General features: G+C 49.3%; 1 protein-coding gene across 1 annotated transcript in view; it reads right to left on the bottom strand.

The window, feature by feature from the left end:
- SLC2A1 (solute carrier family 2 member 1) overlaps positions 1-19,996 on the bottom strand; it is a 34,130-nt gene extending 14,134 nt beyond the window's left edge. Inside the window, exons 1-2 of the mRNA XM_004477388.5 lie at positions 15,692-19,996; positions 2,979-3,074 (exon numbers count right to left, since the gene is read on the bottom strand). Coding sequence (XP_004477445.1) covers positions 2,979-3,074; positions 15,692-15,709 — 114 coding nt within the window. The 5' untranslated portion in view covers positions 15,710-19,996. The remainder of the gene's footprint in view (positions 1-2,978; positions 3,075-15,691) is intronic.
- Between the last annotated feature and the right edge of the window lie 6,096 nt (positions 19,997-26,092).

Below are 26,092 nucleotides of genomic sequence, written 5' to 3'. Positions count from 1 at the left end.
TTTCTACCCATCCCACCCCACCAGCCAGCTTTTGCCACCTCCAAGGTCACCAAAGTGTCTTTTGTGTTTTGCACCATGGTGATGACCTGTCCAGGTCAGACTGGGGCTTTTGACAACACTGTTCTCGGTCCGAAGGAGACAGCAGTGAACAAACCAACAAACCAAATACCCTCACCCTCGCCCTCACGGAGCTTACATTCTCCCTACGTCTTGAAAGGTTCTTGTCTCCTGGTTCTAGAGATACCAGCTCGTCTCCTACTACCTACCATCCCCTTCTTCTACCCAATGGGGATGTTCTCTGGGGACTCGACCCTTCCATCTCCTCTTATTCCATCACCCTCCCTAGGAAGTCTTCATCCACTCCCATTTGGATACCAGTGATGGACGCCCAAGCCTTTTCTCTGGCCTGACTGCTCTCCTAAGAAACACATTCGCATATCCAAGTGCAGCTGTCCCCCAGACCTCAAGCATGCCCATTCCAGGGCCGCTATCAGCTGTTCCCATCCCTGCTCTTCCTTCATACTCCACCTCACCCAAGTCAAACACCTAGAAGCCATTTTGAAGTCCTTTGCACTGAACCGAAGACCAGATCCTGTCCATTCTTTTTTGTTTGTTTTTATATCCCTGTTGCAACAACAGCGTTCTCACTAGGTTTCCTGTCTCTAGCCTCATATTCTCAGATCCACCCTGCCTCACCAGATGCCTGAGTCATTTTCCTAAAATGCAAATCTGATCCTATCTGTCCTCTTCGGTGGGTGGCTATTGTCCTCATTCTGAAGTTCCCATTCCCTGGCCTGGCCTACGTGCTGGTCCTGGCACCCCGTTCTGACTGCTCCACTGTGTCGGTGGGGGGATACTTGGCAGATCCAGCTGACTCGAGCTCTCCATGGTTGGGTGCTGGCTGACCTTGCTGGCTGTACCCACCTTCCCTCTCCTGCCGCTCACCCCAGTGACACACCAACTGTTCAGCCCTTTACTAACTGGCAGGCTTGTTTCACTTCTCTGGGGATTTTGCCCCCCCTTGCTTGGTGACGCCCTGGCCTTCTCCCCACTCCAACCCCATTCAGTCTATCTCTGGAAAACACCTTCACTCTCCTGACCTTAGAGCCCCAATTCTGGCATTAACTCACAGTCAAGACACTGCTTAAACCAGCAGTTCTTAACCTTGGCCGCACATTAGAATTACTTGTGGAGCTTTAAAAATTCAGCATCCCAGACCAATAAAATCAGAATCTGGAGACTCCAGTGTGCAATCCAGGTGGAGAACTCAACCTTCTTGAAGCCTTTTTGCTCCTCATCTGACTGTAAGAACTCCCACGGGGAGCCAGCTCCGAGGCACACACCTTGGCAGGAGCCGCACAGCACTTAGCAAAAGCAGGGCTTGGGGTTGTTCCAAGCATGGGCCCGCGGTCGCCATTTCAGGAAAAGTCCTGTCACCTCCGCTACAGCTGGGCATGACTCAGCAGGCCAGGCCTTCCTGGTGACCAGCTCGGCTCCCGGCACTGGGTGTGGCCTCTGCAGCCCTCCTCTGCCTATTTGGAGGCCGCCCAGCTCTGACTCCCGACACGGTCCCCTGAACGGGCCCCCTAATCCTCAGGAGCCAGCCACGCTCACTGCCTGGCCTCCACTGTCTGGACAACGCATGTGGTCTTGACACAGTGGACTGTCCACTCTCATTATTCCTCAAGAAGGTCCAGAGTTTTAAACTGACAAGCCCCAGAGAAGTTGGCCAGGAACACAACCTAGGGCTGTGTTAACAACAGAGTTGGGCCTGACTCCACATTCCCCAGCTTGGGGACCTTGGGCCTGTTGGTCATTTTATCTGCCTGGTCCTCAGTTTCTGGGCTGAAAAAATGGAAATCATCATCCAACCTCAAAAACCTATAAAATGCCTGATTTAGAGGCCGGACTTAGTAACAGTTTCCTTTCCTATCTCTTCCCCTTCTCTTCTCTCTGTAACGCAAGTAGGCTGAGCTACGGGTGATCGCTGGGGTGCCTGCCAGTCCTGCACACAAGTGAACAAGTGAGGACAAATCTGGGATGCACTGTGGGGAGAAGAAGTCAGGCACAGACCTCCACCCCCTCGGGTTCCCTAGGGTGAGACGCCATCTTTGCTTTGGCGGGCATGGGGCCTCCAGGGAAAGGATGCAGTTTCTACGCAGAACTGGATGGCTTACAAGGGAGTGTGCTACCATCTGGACGCGTGTAATCACAGGCTGGAGGACCACCCGGCAGGGATGGGCTCCAAGGCAGACTGGTGCCGACAACCACATCCAGCCCTGACTAGCTGGGTGACGCTGGGCAGGTTCCTCCTCTCTGGGCACTTTCCCTCCTGCAGATTGGGAGGGCGATTGTTGCCTGCCTGCCAGTTTCAAAGGGTTGCACTGAGCATCAAGTGAGATAAGCAGCATGAAAAGCCGTTTGTAAGCCCCAGAATGCCATATAAACACAGCAGCATTAAGCCAAGCAAGGCTTTGATTATTAAATGCAACATCAGGGGAGCAGATGTGGCTCACGCAGTTGAGTGCCTGCTTCCCACATGGGAGGTCCCGGGTTTGGTCCCAGTGCCTCCTAAAAGCAAAAACAAACCACAAGCAAACAAGTGAAAAAACCAACTCAGGGTTGCCAATGTGGCTCAATTGTTGAACTCTGGATTCCCACATAACAAGGTCCTATGTTCAATCCCCGGCCCCATACCTCAAATAAATAAATAAATAAATGCAACATCAGAGTTGGGTGGGAGCTTGGTTGAGATGACCTACAAAACCCTAATGATTCTAGAAGTCTGTCGCCCCAAGATTCTGAGGTCAGAGAGAGGAGTTCTGACCAGGTCGGGGCCAACCTGGCTGTTGAGGCAGACTGTGAGCTGATGTAAATGACTGTACAGCCCCGGAGGTGGCAGCATGGGTGAGTGGGGGTGTGTGCATGTGCAGCAGAGCGAGCTCATGTCGATAAGCAAAGGACGGCACAGGACTCACCTTCTGGGGAGCGTTGATGACTCCAGTGTTGTAGCCAAACTGCAGGGAGCCAAGCACTGCCCCTCCCACGGCCAGCATGAGGCGACCGGTCAGCTTCTGCAGAGAAAAAACAGACAGTCACAGGCGTGTCTGGGCCCTGGTTACTAGAGGGCAGAGCCCAGGCTGGCAGGTTCCCATGTTCAGACATCTTGCCTGACTCCTGGCAATATGCCAGGCCCTTCCCCAAGACACTTGGCCATTTCATGACCTCAGGTGCCCAAATCAGCCCTGCGGACTTCTAGGCGCTGGGCTGGCCGACTTCTTCCTGGGGGAAGAGGGAACCAGGCCTTTCCTTGGCAGCCAGGTCTTAGCTAGAGAGGCCCTAGGGAGCCATGCATGGGGCTCAGATAGCTCTAGACCTTCTGACTGGAAGGCACAGGTATCAATGACCTTTCTTTCCCCAACCAGGTAAGGGCTGCAGCCAGCCAAATGGGAGTGGTAGGAGCAACACAGGTAGAGGGGAAGCACCCTGGACTGGGTCAGAGGGTGGTGGCTTCTAACTCCAGCCTACCTGCTGACTTGCTCTGTGTATCTCAGCAGGCTAAGTCATTGCCCCAATACCCCTTGACTGGGCCCTCATTTTCTTATGGCAAATAGGAACCATCACGCTGTCACTGTTCGCAAGTCAGGAAACAGAGCCCTGGGGGGCAGAGGCAAGCTCCAGATCCCCCAAGCGGTCTGTGCCAGAGCCAGGACTGGAACTCAGGGCTCCCAACTCTCCATCCAGCGTACCTCCCTGTAACTGTGCCATACCACGAGCTTTCGGGGTTATGTGGACATGATGACGAACGAGCCAGGAACACGCTTTGGGAAAGTACATGACACAAGGTGAGTAAGGATGTCAGGCCAAGTGTTTCCAATGAGTATGGGGCTCAGGAAAAAAAGGACAGTGGGCTTCTGTTTCCTGGAAGCCAAGGACATAAGGGCAGCAGGAAGGGAAGAGGCCAGCAGGCAGAGGGCCCTGTTGACACACAGGTGAGTGAAAGGTGAGCACAGCGCTCTGCTCTGCAAGGGAAAGGGAGAAGAATCTTTTTTCTGGTTTTTGAAATGAGAAAGCCAAGATATGTGATATTTGGGCAGGCCCTTAACCAGCTGTGAGAGAATACAGCTGGAGGAGGCATGCCAAAGAAATAATTGTATTTACTATATGTGCACCCCACTGGGCTGGGCACTGGAGGTGGGGGGAGGAAGCGCAGAACCAGAGTCCCAGCTCAGCGTGGCCTGCTATGGGTCTCTGGGCCTCAGCTTCCCAACATAACCCAAGAGTGGCCCTGACTTGGGAGATCCGCAGAGGTAGCCCTGGGCTTGGCTGATAATCAGACGTGTTCCTAGTAGGATCTTTTCATTCTCTGGAAGCTGTCATGGAGGCATTTATGAAAGTCAAGGTTCTTGCATCAGATGATGAGAAAGAGAAACAAGACCTCAGCCCAGTCAGGAGCACAAGTTCAGGGCTGGTTCTTCGTCAGGTGAGCTCTGGGTCTCCTTCCCACTGGGCCACCTGGCCCCTCCCTCGTTAAATTCTGACCATTCATCCTGGATTCTGGGGCTTTCCTCATGTCAGGCTGCATTTCTTCCAAGTCTTGCCCTTCACTGCCCAGCTCAGAAGACACCCCACAACAGCATACCCTAGTCCCCCAATTCTTGCTTCTCTCAACTCCCTAGAGAGCCTCAGACCCAGGGCTATGGGTTCTGAATGTGTGTGAGCACCTGCTAAACAGTCCCTGGTAGGAGCAAGCCCAATATTTGGCCGAGTCAACCCCATTAGGTGGTCACTGGGATTAAGTAAGAGGACGCTGTGAGGCCCTAAGCATGGGCAGGAGGGCTCAACAAACAGCGGCTCTTCCACTCCCACCATATGCCGAAAGCCTGGGGACGACAGGTATGAACTCACGCTGTCCATACTAATGGTAAGCATGATATGTATTTTTCTAATATACATTAGAATATGAAACTAGCAATGCAAACCATCAGTAAAAAGTGGCATACCTATATAATGGAATACATAAAAAAAGAATAAATGCATTGAATTGGGACACTCTCCATGTTCTATTGTTAAGTACAAGGCAAGCTTCAGAGCAGGGTATTATATGCTACCTTTTGTGAAAAAAAAAATGACTGGGGGAAGAATATACCCATCTACTTATTTGTTTAAAAGAAGGTACAAGAAAGATAACAACATTGGGCTTTGGGACAGGGGTGGGAGACTTTTCATTCAATATTCTTTTGCACTTTGAGTTTTGAACTATGTGAATTTATCACTTGCTCAAAATAAATTTCGTATCATTTGATTTTGTATCACTTAGGATGAAGGAATTTAAATTAAAATATTAAGTGAAAAATAATACAAATGATAACATGGATCTGGCAAATATCCTGCCAGAGCAGCGCATGAATGAATGACAGCTGCAGCGGGGGCCCTGGAAGAGGTGAAGTACTGTTATCAGGACCCCTATTTTAAGCCTGGCTCTGATGTTCAAGGTGTCTCTGGGTCTCTAAGACTGCCAAGAGGGGTAGCAGTGGCAAGACTGCATTCCAGGTAGACAGAACAGCATTGCAAAGAGAAGAAAAGGAGACAGATAGGGTCAGATTAAGAAAGAGAGGGAGTGGAATGGGTGTAGCTCAGTGTTTCAGTGCGTGCTTCACATATACGAGGTCCTGGGTTTAACCCCTGGTACCTCCTAAAACAAAAAAAAAAAGTAAGAAAAAATAAAATAACTATAAAAAAAGACACACAAAAAAACTAAAGTAAAAAAACAAAAAAAAGAAAACAGGGCATGCAGTGTAGCTCAATGCTAGATGCAAGGGGAGCATGGCCCCTTCCCCATGGTGGGCACACATCACTGAGACCACTTCACATCAGTGATCCCACCTCCCACCCCCACTGCCACCGGCACCACACCCAGCTTGATCACCAATGGACGTGGCATCAGGAGACCCAGTTTTAAATGTAGTGAGTGACTTACTTTCCAACTTGAATATGTCGCAGCCCTGTCTCCTGGCCTGAAATGGAGGTAACAGTTCCTTCCTTAAAGGGTTGCTGTTACACTGTTTTGAGTGCCCATCATGGAGCCTGGCAGAGTTCACTCAACGAGTGTCTGCTGAATCTGAGTCCATCATGGCACCATCTGCCCTAGGTAGTCCTACGGCTAGAGCTGAAACTCAGTGAAGTCCATTCATTCAACATATTAGGTGCCATGCTGATGGAACAGTTAGTGATGAAACTAGCTATTAGAGAAACTAGAAACCCTATCACTTGTGGCTTTTTTTAATTTTAAATTTTTGAAGATTTACTTACTTCTCTTCCCTTTCCCACCACTATCTGCTCTCTGTGTCCATTCGCTGTGTGTTCTTCTGTGTCCGCTTGCACTGTCAGGTGGCACCAGGAAACTGTTGTTGCGTCATCTTACTGTGTCAGCTGTGTGTGTGTGTGGCACCACTCCTAGGTGGGCTGTGCTTTTTTCACGCAGGGCTGCTCTCCTTGCGGGGCGTACTCCTTGCGCGTGGGGCGCCCCTACACAGGGGTGTCCCTATGTGGCACGGCACTCCGTGCGTGTGACAGGCTGTGTGTGGGTCAGCTCACCACATGGGTCAGGAGGCCCTGGGTTTCGAACCCTGGACCCTCCATGTGGTAGGTGGACACTCTATCAGTTGGCCATATCAGTTGGGCCACGTCAGCTTCCCGCTTGTGACTTTTTGTTAATGTGAGAGCAACATAAAGCCCGGAATCTGGACTTCCCCAGTAGCCCTTGCTCTTCATCACCCCCTGGGGATGGGACTCCATTCTAGACTATCCCATGCTCTTCCAGACCTTTGCTCTTGCTGTGTGTCCTTTGCAATCTCCAGCTTCTGCTCCAAGCAGTTGGGAATTCCCATCTGATGCTCTCACCTGCCAGACTGGGAACTCCTTAAGAATGGGACTTTATTGTGTCTTATCAGTCTCTGCAAACCAGAGTGTCCAAGATAGGGCACAGCACAGAGGAATTGTAAAATAAAACCACTGTTTCACAACTTAGTTTTGGGGCAAAACTGAATCTGTGTGAATTCATTTGCCAAGATGATGCTCATCTTAATAGAATTTAACTCAGCCATTTATCAACCCCCTGGGACATCAGCTCTGAGAGGCAGGCACAAGATAACAGCCCCCTCTAAAACTCCCACCCCATAGGGCTGTAAAGACCTCTGAAATCAGAGTTCAAATCCTGACCTCCTACGGGTGTCATAGGCAAAAGCCTGGGCTCGTGGTTCAGAAGAGAGAAGATCATAGCCCCCACCCCCCGCCATCCCTATTCTACTTCTGAGCTCCTGAGGACCACTTGGCTCTCCCTCTCCCAGGAAGCTCTCAGTGAGGTGTCAGCTTTGGGGGCCTCTGCTACCATACACTGGGATGCTAGATGGCCCCGGCCATGTTGCCTGACTTGCCTAGTGTTAGTTTCCTTGTTGCTAAAGCAAATCCCATGCAGTGGGTAGGCTTAAACAATGGGAATTTACTGGCTCACAGTTTTGAGGCTAGGAGAAGTGAAAAAAATCACGGCATCATTAAGGTGATGCTTTCCCCAAGACGATGGCATTGTGGGGTTGGCTGCCAGCGATTCTTGGTCCTTGGCTCCCTTCACAGGGCAACGCACAGGGCAGCCTCTCCTGGCTTCTCCCTTCTCTTCTGGTTCCGCTGAAGTCCAGCTTCTGGCAGTTCCCTCTGGCTTTCTTTCTCCGTGACTTTCCCTACAAAGCCCTACAGTAATAGGATTATGACCCATCCTGATTTAGCTGGGCCACACCTTAACTACAGTAACTTCATCAAAAGGTTCTATTTACTAGAATTCACACCCACCAGAATGGATTAAGTTTAAGAATGTGTTTTTCTGGGGTACATGGCTCCAAGCCACCATGCCAAGTAACATGGCCTTCTGACCAACATGTGTGTGCCCTTCCTTGGCACAGCACCCCAGCCCTGGGTTTGGCCTGCAGCAGGCCCTTGGTCAGTATTGGCAGAGGGAGAACATGCTGTTACTGCTACGCAGAAGCAGGGCATTCCCTGAAGAAGGGTGCAGGAGCAGCAGAACCCAGATGTCCCACCATCTCTTCCTCTTCCCATGGAGCAAAGAACGCAGGGCTTTGTAACTGCTAAGCTCTAAGGAGCGCAAGGGTGGGGTCTGGTAGAGCAGGAGTTTACCTAAGCCAAGCTCCCTTTTTGTTTATTTTGTGTAAATTTTTCTTCCAAGATTTCATTTCAACAAAGTTCTGGGCAGGACAGGAAAAGGAAAAGGAAAAGGAAAGAAAAAGAAGGGGATGGGGAAGGGGAAAGGGAGTGAAGGGAAAGAAAAGAAAAGAAACAAAGAAAGAAAGAAAAGAGAAAAAAGAAAGGAAAAGAAAGCTCAAGAAATTGCAGAATTGCTGTAACACCCTCATTTGATAGATGAGGAGACTGAGGCTAGAGAACAGGAGCCAGGACACTAGGCAAACTAAAGCCAGGACTAGATTCTTTGGATTCCTAGCCTGGAGTTTTATCCTGACCCCTTGCATTCTGCCAAGTCTTTCCAGAAAGAACAGTGATGGGTTAACTCTGCAAAGCCAGCCCCTTGGGTGCTGACAGGTTTTTGCTCCCCTGAAGCCAATTCCTTGAGGACATGCAGTGAGGTGAGGACTCCCCCATGGCTGAGCAGCCAGCCCCTGCACCCTCTCCCCAGCAGCCCTGGAGGCAGAAGGTGCTCAGAAATCTCAAAGCCAAAGAAGAGAGAAGGGAACTGCTGCGTTTAACGGCACCAGCTAGACGGTGCTAGACGCTAAGCACCACCCCAAGGGCTGCTCGCACACCCTGATTCAACCATCTAAAACACCCTGGGGAGAGACTGCTCCCACTCTTCAGATGAGAAGGCTCAGAGAGGAAAAATAGCAGGTAACCAGAGGCTTCTGTGAAGTACGTGGCGGGGACACGACTCTGATGTCAAATTCCATGCCGTTCTTACTTATTCCCCTGCGCCCCCTGCTTCTGGATACTGGTCCCTGAAGGAAACAAGGTTTCTACCTGGTGCTTTCTATATAGGTCAAATTCCATTCCAGGAAGCCCCTGAGTTTTGCCTACTCTGAGCCAAAAGAGCCCAGGCTCACACTCAACATCTTCTTGACCACTTGGGTAGATTTTACTTAAAACCAGAGATTGGCCAAGTATAGCCAAATCCAGCCTGCCAGCTAAGAATGGATTTTACATTTTTTTAAAGTGCTTGAGAAAACAAACAAAAAGAAGACCAATATTTTATGATATTCAATAAGTATATTAAATTCAAATTTCAGTGGCCATAAATAGTTTTATTGACAGCCATGCTCATTTGTTCACATATTATTTACCTCTGCTTTTGTGCTACAGTGAAGCGGAGTGGTTGTCACACAGACTGTAGCCTACAAAGCTGATAATATTACTATCTGGCCCTTCCCAGAAAAAGTTTGCTGTCCCCTGAGCTGCTATGTGCAAATCCAACAAAGGAACTGCACAGGATTTTCAAAGCCTTAAGGCGAAAAAAAATCACCCTTCTGAAATAACCAAGAATGTGTCTGTCTATAAGGAGATATTTTTTTTTTTAGGGTTTATTTTTTATTTTTCTCCCCCCCTGTCCCCCGCTCCAGTTGTCTGCTCTCTGTGTCCATTCATTGTGTGTTCTTCTGTGATCGCTTCTATCCTTATCAGTGGCACTGGGAATCTGTGCTTCTTTTTGTTGCGTCATCTTGTTGTGTCAGCTCTCCGTGTGCGGTGCCATTCCTGGGCAGGCTGCACTTTCTTTCATGCTGGGCAGCTCTCCTTACGGGGCGCACTCTTTGCACGTGGGGCTCCCCTACGCGGGGGACACCCCTGTGTGGCACAGCACTCCTTGAGCACTTCAGCACTGCTCACGGGCCAGCTCCACACCGGTCAAGGAGGCCTGGGGTTTGAATGGAACTCCCATGTGGTAGGTGGACGCCCTATCCATTGGGCCAAGTCCACTTCCAGGAGACATTAAATGCAAACAACTGGCACCCTGGGCTGGCCCTGGGTCACAATCTGGACAACTGGAGAGGAGATGGGGCTTGGTGGACACCCCTAGGACAGGCCCGTTCCATGGGGAGACAGATGACAATTCGACTGTGATCAAATTAATTTGATAAGACTATGGTAACATGTTGAAATCCTTGTGTGACCTTAAAAAAATCCCCTTTCCCTAAGGTCTCAGTTCTCCATAAGAGATGTTTTCTAAGAATAATAAATTATATTACTAAGGAAAGATAATGCCTGAATGCATACTCCCAACATTGTAGTCAAATGAGGATCCAGCAATGCACTGAACCAAATTCTTGCCTTCATGGAACTTGAGCTGGGAGCAAGTGGCAGAAAACAATTACATAAAATACATCACATGGCAAGTGACTATGAAGGACAGTGATGTCGGTGCTATTTCTTAACTATGGTGGGGACATGCCTGTAAAAGAATATTGTGCAGCTGTTGGAAAGAATGCAACACATCTGTACACACTTGATATGGGAAGAGTCCCAGGATGGATTAAGGGGGGAAAAAACAAGGTATAAAACAATGTATAGGGTGTAAGTTTTGTGTAAGGGAAGGGGGATAATAAGTTTGTATAACGGCACGTGCAGAGAGAAGTACTGGACATATTTACCTCTAGGGAGGGTGGGGGAGCAGGATGGGCTGCACTGTGCAGCACAAAATGTAGAAAGTATGATCCAATGACATATACAGTACATTTATAGACATGCAGCTATACATGCACAAAAAAGGTCTGTGAGGGTAAACACCAAACTTATGACTTTTATGCTTTGCTATAATTCGTTCTATTATTTCTGTAATTAAAGAACAATCCACAATGAATGTACCACACTAATGAGAGAAGTTTTTAATGTGGGGGAGAGTGAGAGGTATGGGGAGTGGGGCATATGGGAATCCCTTATATATTTTTTGTAACATTTTATGTAATCTAAGTAGCTTTTAAAAATAAATCTAAAATATATTTAAAAAAAAAAAAAAGAATTATCCACAACCAGACGCAAAGATAGATATTATGTTCCTTATAGGTGGGGAAACAAGCTCCATCAGATGGCAGGCTTGTCCGAAATCCAACAGTGGAGCTGGTTTCTGCTGGAGCCCTTTCTTCTCTGCTCCCGCGGGAGATGAACTCTAGCCTAGGTGATTTGGGCCAATGCCCTGTCCAGCAGATGTTGCCTCCGTCGTCAAAGCCTCTATCGCCTGGAGTCTAGCAAACACTCTCCCCTTCCAGGCTATGGAAGCCCCAGGAAGGCCAAGGCCAGCAAAGGCGCAATGCCCAAGTCTTGGAGAAGGTGAACACTGCCTCACTGGCCAGGTTTGAGGCCTGGGAGCCCCGCTCAGTCACTGCAAAGCCCCGATGCTTTTGCATCAGCTGTGGCCTGCCTGGCCTGGTTGGATGGCAGAGCCTTGGCTCTGCTCCGCCCCTGCTCCACCCTTCCTGCGGAGGAAGGTAACAATTGGAGGTTTGTTTTGGTGACCAGCGCTGGGCCTGTTGGTCTGGATACAGCCTCTCTAAGCTCTTGAGTGCAGCCAGAAGCCTTGCCTCGGCCATCCCAGGGATGCCTGTTTACCGGACTGAGTGGCTTTTGTCACCTCTAGGAGTAAGGTGGGGGAAGGGGTGAGGCTGCAAGCCCCAGGCCAAAGCTGCACACTTCCCCCTTTGTTCCAGGCCTCCCCAGCTCTGCCAGCCTGGGTGGGGGGAGCTGGATGCCTGTACCCTTGGTGCCACAGCAGAGTCTGGGCCCCAACACCCCGTGACCAGGAGGCAATGGGTAAAGCTGAGCTCCCCGTAGTCACAAGCTGATTACGGGGGATTTGGGGCTGACCCAGCTCTGGGTCACACAGGGTCAGGGCCCTAGAAGGACAAGAATCATCTTGGGGCTGCTTATACTGTCTGTACATCTAAACTGGCCAGACGGAGGGTATTCCCAGTGTCATCTGTCACAGGGTAGTGAATCCTCCATCACAGGGAAGGAAGCTAAGGCTGAAGGAAGCCACTTCTCCAAGGTCAGAGTTTCACAGGAACATCTAATGTTTATGCTTCCATTCACAGAAGGCCTTCAGTTGTCCAGTCCTGTCTAATGCAACTTTTAGACTCCTATTGCACCCAGCAAGTACTTGGAAAAGTCCTGGGGGTGCTTTTGGAACAGGACAAGAGTGTAGGAGGAAAAAAGTGTTTTCTTTTTTTGTACACTGTAACACTTCAAATCCCTTCTGACAGCCTTATCTTGGACAAGCTTCTTCCCTCAGTTTCCTCATCTGTTAAATGGCCTAGGAAGTCCCTCCCTGCTGACTTTCCTTTATCCTTTTCTGTCATCTAAGAAAGGCGTGGGAAGACTAGGAGACTCAGTATGTAATCTTAGGAAAGTACTTTTTCATTGGACTGTGATGTTCTCACCATGACTTACAGTTCCCTTGCAGGGCAATTGTAAGGATCCCAGGAGATGATAGAAAAGTCCCTTTTCTATCCCTACCCAAGGGCTGGCCCAAGTTCAGGCAAGTAGGAAGGAATACAGCAGCCTAAGGTAGGGCAGGGCAGGGCAGGGCAACCCATTAGTTGACCCGTTCTGGGCCTGGCACCCTCACCCTTGTGTTAGCTCCATGTACTAGCTTCCGGACAAACCCCTGCTATAAAAGGTTTGGCCAACAGGAAGCTTTAATGCTTTACCAGATCAAGTGATGCTCGCGTATGCTCGCGTATGCTCGTGTTCCAGGCCCAGACATCCTGCCTCCCCAGCTCGTGTTCCAGGCCCAGACATCCTGCCTTCCCAAAGCTCACAAGCGAGAATGCTAGACTTCTGGACAGAGGCCGCAGCACAAAGGGTACAGGTCAGCTCAGGCCCAGGCAGGCACAGTGCATCACAGTCCGAGGAGGAAAGGAATATTTATGGGGACAGGCACCCACGTTTCTGTTTTGTTTTTCCCTGAATTCTTACAGCTACTTTAATGAAAAATTGTATTATTTTACAGATGCGGCACAACTTAGCTAAACCGATTAAAAACCACATCTGCAGGGATTTGAAAAACTAAGCTCTTCACAGCAGTGAGGGGGCTGCAGGATTTCTGGATTTCTCCTTTGTCTGGAGGGCAGAGACTGGTCAGTAAGGCGGACAGCAGAAGCATCAGAGACCCCAGGGCACCATGGGTAACACACCACAAGATCGTCACAACGGCAAGGCTCACCCTTGCCTGCTGCCCAGGAGGGGTGTGGGCAAACCCCTGGGTTTCATTCTGCCTCTGAAGCTGGGAGGGGAAGTAAGTGGACCTGTCCCCTCCCTACTTCCTACTCAGTAAAAGCACGACACAACACGGTTGAGTAAATTCCTGGTTCCTAGATCAAGAGGAACCCAGTGAAAAGAAAGTAAGATGTCCAAGACACACACCAGGTTTTAAGACTTGGGGGCAGGTCTCCAGGCCTCAGTTTTAACATTCCCCACAAAATGGCGGTGCTTGCTGATTAAACAGTTCCTAAAGGGGCTTTACCCCAGAATGTAAACAAGATGATCCATAGAGGGTTTGATCAAAAGCATTACTCTAACTGCTGTATTTGCCTTTTCCAATTTCTATTTTGTGTAGGCCTATAATCTATTAGTATACTAGTACATCTGCATGAATTTACGAATACAGATAAACCACTGGGCAGGGGTACTGCAAAATCATGGGGCTGGTCATTCTCAAGTGTGGAAAGCATTCCATGAAAGCACTCTTTCACTACAGCTTCTAGAGCCAGCTGTCTGAAGAGAGTCAAGCACTCTCCCTCAGCCCAAAATTCAAGCCTGTGATGAAAAGAGAACAGAAATGAAAGCCCTTTCTGCTTAACCTGGCCTTCAGGAGGCCAGGGTTCAAATTCAGCTTAGCCGCTCACTAGTTTGTGACTTCAGGAAAGTTACTTCCCTCCTCAGGCTCCTGACCTGTCAAGGGAGGAACCAGCGGGGTTAAGATGAGAGCTGGTGACACTGAAAAGCATTTCAGTAGGGTCCAGTAAACCGTTTAGTAGAGTACAGTAAACTATTAAATGGCTGTTGATTTTCTTCTCCGCTCAGAACAGTTACTTATCCTTCCAACAAATAAACACCCACGTCCCATATCACCTGCTGAAGAGAGAGTCCTCACTCTTGAGAAACTAAGTTTTAAAGGAAAAAAGTTATCCCCATCTTACAGAGAACCTGAAACTCAAAGAGGTTAAGCGGCTTGCCAGAGCTCTGAGATAGTAAGCACTGGCCTTCAGAGGCCTTGCCGCTGGCTAAAATCGCTCCGTCTCTTATTTTGTTCAATCCCACATAATGGCTCAAACACGACTGTATTCTCGGCTCCAGGGAACTTCCTAACGGTCTCGAGGGTCTCGAGGGCCAGGGCTCGGGGAAGCAAGTAGGTCTGAATTTAAAAGGCAGGAAGACGCCTTTTCCCACTGCAGTACAGGCTTCACCGCCACCAACGCCCTGCCCACCCCACGGGACACCTCCCCAGCCCAAAGCTCTGACCAGGAGACGGGAAAAGCCAAGGAGATAAGAGGCAGAGTTTCAAATTCTTTAAGTGACTTGAAAATAATTCTTTACAAAGGAAAGAGAAGGGAGGGAGGAGAACAAACAATGCCTTGTACACTGAAGGGGGTCAATAAATATTTGCTGTAAAGGAACCGTTCCAGAAAGAAGACACAAAGATTGCTCCCGGGGAGAGACTGCAACCCCGTTTTACAGAACATAAAACAGATCCTCTATCAAAGTAGTTGCTTGCCCCAGGGAAAATCCTCCGTCCTTTAGAGAATTCAGAGCTCCTCCCTCCCTCCCCGGCCCGCCTTGGGCTCCTCCTGTACAACTCCAGCCTGGGATCCCTTTCCCAGCCCCTGCCCACCCTGCTCCCACCACCCGGCCCTCACCAGCCCCTCCCGAGCAGAGAAACGTGCCACTTCGGAGCACATCTCCTCCGGACTTGGCAAAAGATTGAGGGCCTCCTTTATTCGGAAAAGAAGGGCCTCAGCCAGAGACCCCTTAGTTCGAACCTCGGCTTAAGAAAGGGCCTTGTCTCTGCCGAACCTCGGAAGGCCGCGCGGGGACCATAAGAAGGCGTAACACAAGGGGCTGACAGAGGGGCGCTCGGAAACCCGGGGCAGCGGTTCCAAGCCCGAAAGGAGTGGGGGCGGGTCCCCTCCTTCTCCTTCTTCTCCTCCTTTTCCTCCTCCTCCTCCTCCTCCTCTGAGCATCGGGGCCCGGGAAAGGCGGGGGGCTCGGCCCGCTCGGCCAATGGGCGCCGCGCTCGGCCCCCTCCCCCGCGCCGGGAGGAGCTCGCACCTCCCCGCCGCCGGGGAAGTCGTGCGCGACGTGCAGCGCCAGGGCCCTGGCTCCCCGGCCCCCATCGGGGCCGCGTGGACCGTGCGGCGCCTCCGGAAGGAAGTCGGGTACCCTGTGCGGGAGCCAACAACACGCGCGGCGTCCCCCGGCCCACTGGACCCCCCACCTCCGCTCCCCGCCCCGGCCGGGCGCCGCGCTCAGGACCCACGCGGAGTGAGGTTCAGAGAGGCCGCCGCCCGCCGCGGGCGCACAGCGGCCGGGCTCGGGCTTGGCCCCGGCGGGCTGAGGGGTCCGCAGGAGTCCGCGCCTTTGTTCCGGGCCCGGAGGGCCCGCGGGCGCGCAGGGCCGCGCGACTCACCTTGCTGCTGGTCTCCATGGCCGCGCTGCGCCGGTGGCTCTGGCAGCGCCGGGTGCGCGGGCGGGACTGGCGGGCGCGGTTGGCGCTCTGCGGCTGAGGCTCCCGTTCCGGCCCCGAGGCTCAGATTCGGACGCGGGCTCCGACTCCCGTCGCTCGTCCTCCGGCTCCCTGGCGCTCTCACCTGGGGAACACGCGGCCCGGGCTCCTGGCGCTCGACTGTGCCACTTCTTGCCGGTGAACGTGCGCACGGCGCCGTTTATAGGACGGCGGGTCCGCGGGTCGCCATTGGCTGGCGCAGCAGGGGGGTGTGTCGGGGGTGTGTGGGCAGAGCCGGGGAGGCAGGGCCTGGGGCCGGGCACGTCCGGGGCGGGGCTCGGCGGGGAGGGGGCGAGGGCTCCGAGGCCGAGCCGCTAGAGCGCGGCGGGAGGGTCCCTGGCAGCCGCTTCGCCCCGGCTGCCAGCCTCCTAGGTTCGCTGGGCTCTGGGTCCGGGGAGAGCCCTCGCTGTGTGACCCTGGGCAAGTGTGCGCCTCTCTCTGAGTCTCAGCGGCCTCCTCTAGTAAAATGGTGGCGCTGGTAGCCCGGCTGTAAGACCGATTGGGAAGGACAGGCTAATGGTAGCGCTTCAGAGCGAGGAACACTCTGGAGCCTGACTGCGCCGTCGGATAACTTCGGTAAATCAGGGATAATAATAGAACCAGCTCATAAGTTTGTTATGAGGATTAATTAAGTAAATTAATATTTGTGACGTGTTTAGAACAGTGTCTGTTCTAAATACCACTTGCGTGGAAAGTGGTATTTAAGTGTTAGAGAAACTGCAGGAGGTCTCCCTCCACTCCCCCACCTCCCACCTTGCCCCCTGCTCTCCCCTCACTTCCCTCTCACCCCCCACTTCACCTCCTACATTCTTGTTTGCCAGGTAACCCTTGCTTATGTACATGCTGGGCCCTTTGCCTGGAAATCCATTTTTAATGTCACCTCCTCTGTGAAGCATTCCTCTACTCCTGACAGCAGGGGGGACTCTATCGTGACAAGTAAGTGGGAAAAATATGAGAATAGTTAAACAAATGGTTCTGAATGCAGGCAGACCCTGGGTTTGAACCGGCTTCACTTTCACTAGCCCTAGTGTGGTCCTGGGTAAGTTCCAGCACTTCTGAACCTCAGGTTTTCTTTTGGGTAAAATGGAGTTATTAATAAGAGGATCGACCTCCTGTGTTATTGTGAGAGTTACAATTTGGAGATAAACACATGAAGTGCACAGGTGCGGGCACACAGGAAGTCCTTTTTAGGTGGTAATTATCATCTGATTTCACTTTGTTTCCTCCTCTAGACCAGTGCCTTCCTTGAGACTCACTGAAGGGAAGGACCCACAATTGAAAGGCCTGGCCAAAGTCCTGAGGCTAGGCTGAGGGTCCATTTCCCTGTGGAGGAGACCAGGATGGGGTTAATTTCTGGAGGAAATGGGGGGGCTGAGTTGACCAGGTGAGCCCTGGGGTTGTCCATCTGGGTTGTGTGGGCAGTGCTGCTGAACTGGGCACCTGGCTGGGCCACGGAGCCCTGGAAGGGAAGGCAGCCCCCTTCTGGACATGCCCCTTGCCTTCTGCTCCCCATGGCTCCTATTTCTGTGGCCTCCCAGCTGCTCAGCCTGGAAAACTTGGGACTGCCTTGCAGCTTCGCTCTCAAACCTCACCCAAGTCCTGCCAATTCCACTTTCTACACCACGGAAGCCTCCTTCCCTCCCCTCCTGTCTTCAGGGCTTCCAGGCTCCTGAGTTCTCAACTTTTCCAGCCCTGGACCTTGTTACTCTCCTGCTCAGACCTCCGACATTGTCATGGAGGGAGCAAGGCTCAAGGCTGGCTGTCGAGGTCCTGCTTGGGACTCCACTTTATAAGCTCAGCCTCCCCTTGAGCCGCACCCCTCCCTCCAGGCACTTTCTGCTTCTATACCTTGGCTCAGGTTGTTTACTCTGCCTGGAAAGCCCTCCTTTCACTTCCACATTCCCACATGCTTCAGACTTGCAAGTTTGGGTAGGATAGCCCCTCCTCTGGGAAGAGTTCCCTATTTCCCCAAGTGGAAACCTTTCTCTCCTTTACCCTTTGGTGTTTCTTAGTACGCTGCTTGACCTCCACTTGCCCATCTACCCCTAGACTGTGAACTCCTTGAAGACAGCTTCTGTAGCTGAGGCCCATGGGTGAAGGAGAGCAGGAATGAATGGATGAATGAACGAATGAGCAGCTGCTATGTCTGTCTCTGGTTTCCTTTCCGCTCCAGTCCATCCTGCCATACACTCCTAGTCCTTCTTTTACTACCTTTGGGCTTTGCCATTTCCCTGCTCATAGCTTCTATTTCCTAGCACATCCAGGCTACACACCCTTTCAGCTGTGGGGTCCCCCCCAACCCGTGATCGCGCTCACCAAGCAGGCGCCTTTTCCTTCTCTGGGCTGGCCCTGTGCTGGCTAGAGATAGAGGAATGGTAGCCTGCTGCTAGCCTCATGGAGACTCGAGACTGGAGGGAAGCAAGATGAAGATAAGCAGAACTGTACCAAGTCGAATGCGCAGGGATAAGAATGTTGGAAGGCTGAATAGGTGGATCAAAGGGAAGGACATTCCTGGCGAGGGAAGAATATTTGCAAAGGCGGCAGACAGAGAATGATTGCTGGAGGGAGGAAAGAATCTCTGTACCACAATCAGACAGACGAAGTGTGGTAGAGTCCTGGATTTGGACTCCTCAGCCCCAACTCTGCTATTTTTTTGGAAACATTCTTGAGAAAATTCCTTCTTCTCTCTGACCCTCAAGACCCACAACCATGAAATGGGCATAACAATCCCCTCCTGGGTTGGCCTGAGAAATAACAGCTATTATAAAAGTTTATCCAAATAAGCTGTACTAATTCTTTTTTAAATTTTTTAATTAAAAAAAAATTTTTTAGGAGGTACTGGAGATTGAAACCAGGACCTCGTACATGGGAAACAGGTGCTCAACCACTTGAGCTACATTCTATCCCCTGTACTCATTCTTGATGTCAAAAATTTAATCAACTTTTTTGCCTCTGCTTCTGCCATGGCACCCATGAAAAAGTTTGTGGTAAAGGAGGACAAAAAAATAAATAAAAAGAAAAAGAAACAGGTTCTGAAGTTCACTCTTAGCTGCACCCACTCAGTAGAAGATAGAATCATGGACAGACTGCCAAATTTGAACAATTTCTTTAAGAAAGAATCAAAGTTAATGGAAAAGCTGATAATCTCCGTGAGGTGTTATAACCAACGAAAGGAGTAAGATTGCTGTAGCCTCAGAGGTGCCTTTTTCCAAATGGCAATTGAAATATCTCACCAAACAATATTTGAAGAAGAATCTTTGTGATTGGTTGCCTGTAGTTGCTAACAGCAAGGAAAGCTATGAATTACGTTTCTTCCAGATAAACCAGATATAGAAGAGGAGGGAGATGAGAATTAAAACTCACTTATTCTGGAATATTTTGTGAGTCCTTGAGCAACAGCAGTGACAACAAAGTAATCAAATCCCTATCCATAAACAGTTTCTTTAACTATCCATGGTCAGTGCACTGTGGGAAGACAAAGCAGAGTGACTGGAAGAACAGCTTTCCCTTTACCCCACCCCCCATTCCTGCCCAAACACAGACCCCTGTTAGTTGATTGAAATTCCACTTCCAGGCATTCCACCCTTTCTGTAAACCTTTTATGATCCTTGGAACCTGCTCTTCATCAGCAGCTATTGACACTGGATTAGAGATAGATTTTCAGGTTGGCTGGTATCTTATTTGGGGGTTGAGTCCTGGAAAACAGACCTTAACTCACCTCAGGGAGGAAGCACCAGAGGAGACCCTTGAAAGTGTCATCTGAGGGAGAAAGTGTGGATGCAGGGGAAAGAGCAAATGCCTGGAGGGAAGGCCTGAAGATGCAGTTTTAGTCAGACTCAGGACTCATAGTCTCTTTTGGCTGGAGTGTTGAGGATTGAGAGAGGGAGGCGAAAAATAGGGGTAATTAGAGTGAAAGAAGAGACTGAAGAGGTGGGATCACATGGGCCCTCAAATGCCAGATAGAAGAGTTAGGATTTTATTCAGTGCACAGTGGGGAGCCCTGGCGGATATTTGAACAGGAGAGCTCAGCCTCCCCACAAACCTACTGAAAGAGTCTCACTTTCAGCTTGGAGAGGCCAGTGCCCCCCTACCCCTCCCCGCAATTGCGCTCACGCTGCAGCTTTGTTGCCCTTGGAGGAAACTCAGGCTTATCTGCGTCTGATTCCAAGCAGTTCCAGCCCTTGTTAGTCCGCAGGAAAAGTGCTCTCTGGGGCTGGTTGGGCAGTGCCAGGTGGACAAGTGGACGCTGGTTCCTGTGCGTGCCCGAGTGCGCGCGCATGGGCCCCAGGGGTGGTGGTGGTGGTGGCAACTGGGCTGGGCGGGTCCTAGAAGCTCGAATCTGGAATGAGTAAGGCTGGCTCAGGAAGAGACTCTTGCCTTTAAAGGCAAACGTCCCTGGTGGCCTAAAGAAAAGGCTTTGCCTAGCAGCAGCTGATGCAGGCAGAGCAGGCAGGGTTGGGATGGGAGAGCCCCTAATCCACAGGATGTTTTGTAGCACAAATCCTCCTGGGGTGGCAGGTAACATGGCATTGAACTCCAGGAAGGCTTGATGGACCAGGCAGGAAAGCTTTGTGTGTTTACTATTTCCATTCTGATTTGCACACCTGCTCCAACCACCTGCTCCCAGAGAGCTTTTCGGCTTCCCTCCTTTATCCGTTCATGTGCCCCTCCCCAGCCCTCTGCAAGAACATCTTCTTTAATCTGTGCTACCACCTGCTAGTTGATGTGGGGCACACTGAAGGGACATCTCTCCTCCACTATCTCCTGTGTACCAGGTTTGACTATCCAGCTATCTCCAAGGACAGCCCTCAGTATCTCCCACAGGTGCTTCACACTCACCATTTTAAAATCTTCCCCCTTCCCTTCTGGGTCCCTACCAAGAGATGGTTCCTCTATCCACTCAGTTGCCCAAACCAGAGACCTGGCATCTTCCTTGACTCCTCTATCTCCTTCGTTCTCAAAATCCAATCAATCCTTCATTCTCTGCCTTCCAAAACATTGTTGGACTCCATCCCTTCCTTTCTGCCCCTACCATCCATGCTCTGGTACAGGCTAGAATAGCTCATTCATCCCCTTCCACTTGCCACCACACTGGTCTCTCTAGAATGCATAGCGGACCACTTCATTCCTTCTGTTTAAACATCTTTCTGTAGCACACAACATGGTTGAATCTCACAGACATAATGTTGAGCAAAAGAAATCATAAGCAGGGAAGCGGATGTAGCTCAGTGGTTGAGCTTCTGCTTCCTATGTATGAGGTCCTGGGTTCAATCCCTAGTATCTCCTAAAAAAAAAGTCATAAGCCAATGAGTGTGATCTCATGGGTATAAAGTTCAAAAGCAGGCAAACCCTACCTTCAGAGTTAGAAGTCAGCATGGTGGTTACCCTGGCAGGGAGGCTGGTGCCTATGGCAGGAAGGTGATGATCAGGGTCAGGACTATGGTGAGTCAAGTGAGGTAGGATCAGCACTACTGATTTCCCCTTCGCCCTGAGTTTTAACATGGCTGAACACACTGATGCAGATACTGTCTTTATTTATATTTTGGATATTTTGTCAATGTGCATTTTTTTGGGTATTAAGTTTATTTTTAGAAAAGATTTCATTAAAGCATTATTTATCTTAAAAAATTTTTTTTATTTTTAAAGAAGCTTTAGATTACATAAATGTTGCATCGGAAATGCAGGGGATGCCCACATGTTTATCTTGCATTGTTTATCTTGATTACTGAGTTTCTCGGCGCCCCCTGATATTTCAAGGAGGAGGCGAGTGCCTCACTTGCTGCACCCTGGTCCTTTCCCTCCTGGTGATGTTCTGTGTTTTAATCAGGGTGCTGGTTCCGTGGGTGTATTCAGTTTAGGAAATTTGTCCAGCTATGTATACTTAGGATTTTTGCCCTTTTCTTTGTGCATATTATGCTTTAATTAATTTTTTTTAACTTAGAAAGAAAAAAAAAAATCTTTCCACGGTTTTAAGGGAATGTCTCCTGCTTGGTTCCTCCACAGTGTCCAGCAGGAACAGTACCTGGCATACACTGGGATCAGTACATATTAGTAAATGAATGAAGACAGTGTTTCAGCTAATTCATTCCCCACAGGAGCGAGCTCTATGAGAAGAGTATTTTCTCACTGTTTTCTAGAGCAGAAAAGTCAGGCTCAAGAGAGTGAAGTTATTTGCCTAACATTACACAGCTAGTAAGTGTGAGTTCTAGCTCCTTGATTAAAAAAGATTAAAAAGTAAACAAACAAAACCCTCCAACCAGAAATGCTTGTTCTGACATCTACTCTGCTCTTATCACTTAGATTTAATTGCTTGAGTCTTATCTCCTTCAGTAGATAATGAAGGGCAGGGGTGGGGCATTCCTGCCTTCCTTCTGTCCTGTGAAATTACTTCGCAAAGGAAGAAGGCTATAAATATTTAATAAATGAATGAACCAAATGAATATAGAGGGCAACAGTCATATGTGGTGGTTAGAGCTCAGGTTTTGGAGTCAGACTTGCTAGCTGTGTGTCTTTGGGCATATTACCTAACCTTTCTGAGCCTCAATTTCCCCAACTATAAAATGGGAAAAATATCAGTACTTGCTTCAAAGATTTATTGTACCTATTAAGTGAGAAAATAACTGTCGGGTAGCTGTCATACAGCACACACTTGAAACTATTACTTACAGTTTTTTACATTCTCAAAGCCTGATTTACTTCAGGGTTCCAGGGATTTGCCTCTCTCAGTTTCAAATGTATTGATTTTGGGGGGGTCTCGAATTGGCAGGAGGGGACCGGATTCAGCTCCCGGAGCTTTCTTTCTCAAGCTCACAGAAAAAGGTAGAGTGTGGGGATAGTTGGGAAGCCTGGCTTTAAGTAGCAGCTCCATCTTCACAAGCTGTGCCACCTTTGGTGAGTTCCTTTTTCCCTGTGAGCCTCAGTGCTCTCTCTGTAAAATAGGGCTCTGAATGATCTTGACCTTGTGGAGCTTTGGGGAAGATCTGGTGCTTGGTCCTGGGCCAGCACACAGTAGGCCCTCCATAAAGGTTGGGTCTGAGGAATTATTAACCAGGAACCCTGAGAAGTGGGGGAAGCGATGCTCAGACCTTGAGATGCCTAGGCACTAACGGGAAAAAACAGAATAGCCTGGCTTGGCTCTGTTTTGTTCTTAGAACCATATTGCTCCTGAGACATGAAATAACAATGCCCTTCAGGTCTATTCCGTTTTTCAACTGTGCAAAACACCTCCCCATATATTATTTCTTGGGTCCTCCCCACACCTTATGCTGAAGGCAAGACCAGAATTGTTCACCTAGCACTGGGGAGTTGAGAAATCCTGTTACTTGAGGTCATGCTGAAGGAGGAATTTGGCAGTAAACTGAGGGCAGGAAACCTGGGATTCTTGAATTCTAGATGCCACTGTGCAGCAACTTGTATCAAAAGAAAGCACACAGCTAGCCTCCCCCACCCCAACCAAGTAACCATCACCGAGCTGGTGCCTGGTTGTGTCTGTCTGCTTCCCCCTCCCAGCCACAACCTGGCTGTCACGTGTGCATTTGTCACTGAAGACCTGGCTGACTTAACTCCATTATACCAGAACTGACTCATGCTTTAGAAAAGGGAGAGTGCCAACCAGTTGCGAGACTGGAGAGCCCTCCCTTCCTTATTGAGATTTGAAATTAATGCCCCAAGTCTGTGGCAGCTTAGCTTTTAAGAAAGGGAAAGCTGAGAAGCGGATGTAGTTCAGTGATTGAGCTACTAGTTTCATATATGAGGTCCTGGGTTCAATCCCCAGTACCTCCTTTTAAAAAAAAAAGGAAAAAAAAGAAAAGGAAAGCTTTGTGGGTTGGCTGGCATTGAGGATTGCTCAAGATAAGAGATTTGGTTAATCTCTGGACTCTGTCACAGGTTTGCTGGGTGACTTTAGGCAAGGCACTGTCTCTCTCTGAACATCAGTCTCTGTAGCTTCGTTATGGAAGCATCGCTACAGGTGACCTCCAAGACTTTCTGTCGTCTCACCCTTCTAGCACTGGCTCAAGAAGCCTTGTCACAATAATAACTCATGTGCCAAGTACTGGGCTAAGTGATTAGTATGGAATTATCTCATTTAATTCTCACAACAATCCTAGACATTATCCCCATTTCATAAAGAAAGAAACTGAGGCACAGTTTCAGAGTAATTTGCCCATGGTCAAGCAAGTAAGAAAGTGGCAGAACTGAGGATTGGACCCAGTTTTTCTATCCCCAGATGTCATAGAAATTCCAGTCTACATTGATGCCACCAGCAGATGATGTAACCAGCAGAGATCAGAAGTGGCTCAAGTGGTTGGGTATTTGCCTCCCACATGGGAGGTCTTGGGTTTGGTTCCCAGTGCCTCCTAATAACTCTTCCTTCTCAGGGCTGCAGTATGTGTTAACTAAGACATTTATTCACTTATTCAATAAATATTTATTAAGCCATTCATATCCAATGGTATTTGTGAAAGTTAAACAATGACTGGCTAGTGGTGGATGCTCAATAAATGGGATCATCCAAGGCTCTGCCTTCCAGGCATCCACAGTGAAGCTGGATACACAGGTACTTCTGCTCAAATGGCCTATGTGCATTCTGAAGAACCAAGAGATGACTATCTACTAGCTGTAGAATAAACCACCCAAAACTTAGTTGTTATAAACAGCAACGACTAGTTATTTCTCATGGTTTTGTGGACTGCCTGGGCAATTCTGGTCCATGTGGTGACAGGTGGAGTTGCTTATGCAGCTGCATTTATATAGAAGCTTGGCTGGGACCATTCTTTCCATATGGTGTCGCATCTTCCAGGGGCCCGTCCGCCCCACCTCTCTCTCCAGCAGGAGAGTCGGGATCTCTTTACAGCATGGTGGTTGGGTTCCAAGAGACAAATCCCAGTGTGCAAGAGCATATCAAGCCTGCTTGTATTGATGCAAATAATTCTAGATATAACTTGCTTTGTCCTTTAGTCTATAATGAACATTTTCTCTATGAGGAAATATTCTTCTCAACAGGATTTAATTTTTTAAATTGTGGTAGTATAATATACAGCACAAAAGATTCCACTTTAACACTTTCATGTGTACAATTTGATGACATTAATTACATTCACAATATTGTGCCACCACCACCACCATCTATTACTAAATTTTTCTCATCACCCCAAACAGGGACTCTATACCCATAAAACAATTCAACGTGATTTTTTCTTTTTTATTAGAGAAGTTGTAGGTTTACAGAAAAATCTTGCCTAAAATACAGGGTTCCCATATACCACCCTGTTATTAATGCCTTGCATTAGCATGGAACATTTATTACAACTCATGAAAGAATATTTTTAAAAATGTACTGTTAACATGAATTTTAATGGCCGACTGATAAGCCTGCCATTTAATTAACCAATCCCCAGTGATGAGTATTTTGACTGCTTTTGATTTGGGGTGGTTATAAACAACACTGTAGAGGACAACTTTGTACCAACCACTCCATGCCCTTGTAGGAGAGTAGTTACAGGGTCAAAGGACAGGTGTGTTTTTAAGGCTTTGCCAGACTGCCTTTCAAAAAAATTCGTGTAATTTGCACTTCTACCAGCACTGACAGGACCTGCCCCTTTTCACAATCCTCTAGGTATGTTTTGTCATTTTAGTCTTTGTAGTTTGAAAGGTGAAAAATGGTATCTCATCAATGCCTTCAAAAGAGAGAGGATTAAAAGTAAGTTGCCCAAAGCCAGATGCTGAAGAATTCTTGTCTTTTATGGGGAGGGGCCCTAGTAAATCATCAGGGATGTGGAGGATCCTGTGCAGTGTCTCTCTGTCACTACTGACTCAGGCTGACAGCCATGCTTCTGACTGCAGGGATGAGATCACTGTCTTTTTGCAGTGCATTGGTCAGGACAAGCTGCTGCTTTCCTGACCTGTATCTGCAGGCCTTCCCGTGGGCACAGGGCTCAGGACCCTGCCCTCCAAGCCTGCCACGCCTACCTCCGTGTGAGCTGGGTCTCCTCTGAGCCATACTGGAGGGCCTGCCGCTGAGGCCTGGCGGGCCATGACTGATGACGAGTGCAGAGGAAAGACTTTTAAGGCCTTTGGCTTCCAGCAGCCTGAGATATTCTTCAAGGCCTCAAGAACTCATGAATTTAGGAACTCCTTCCAGTGTGGAAGCCAGAGTCCTGGATTCAGAGGCAGCCTCCTTCCTAGCTGTGGACCCGGAGCAAGTGAGGAAGCTTTTCTGAGCCTGGGTTTCCTCATTCAACTTGGAGCCTGCTCTCTCCACAGAGGGAGGCAGGGCCTTCGCTTGTAATCACTACTTTATGGAGA

Source organism: Dasypus novemcinctus, chromosome 9 (genome assembly GCF_030445035.2).
Source record: "Dasypus novemcinctus isolate mDasNov1 chromosome 9, mDasNov1.1.hap2, whole genome shotgun sequence".
Taxonomy (NCBI): Eukaryota; Metazoa; Chordata; class Mammalia; order Cingulata; family Dasypodidae; genus Dasypus; species Dasypus novemcinctus.
The sequence above is the reverse complement of the archived record's forward strand: the minus strand, read 5'-3'. Positions and strand labels throughout refer to the sequence as shown.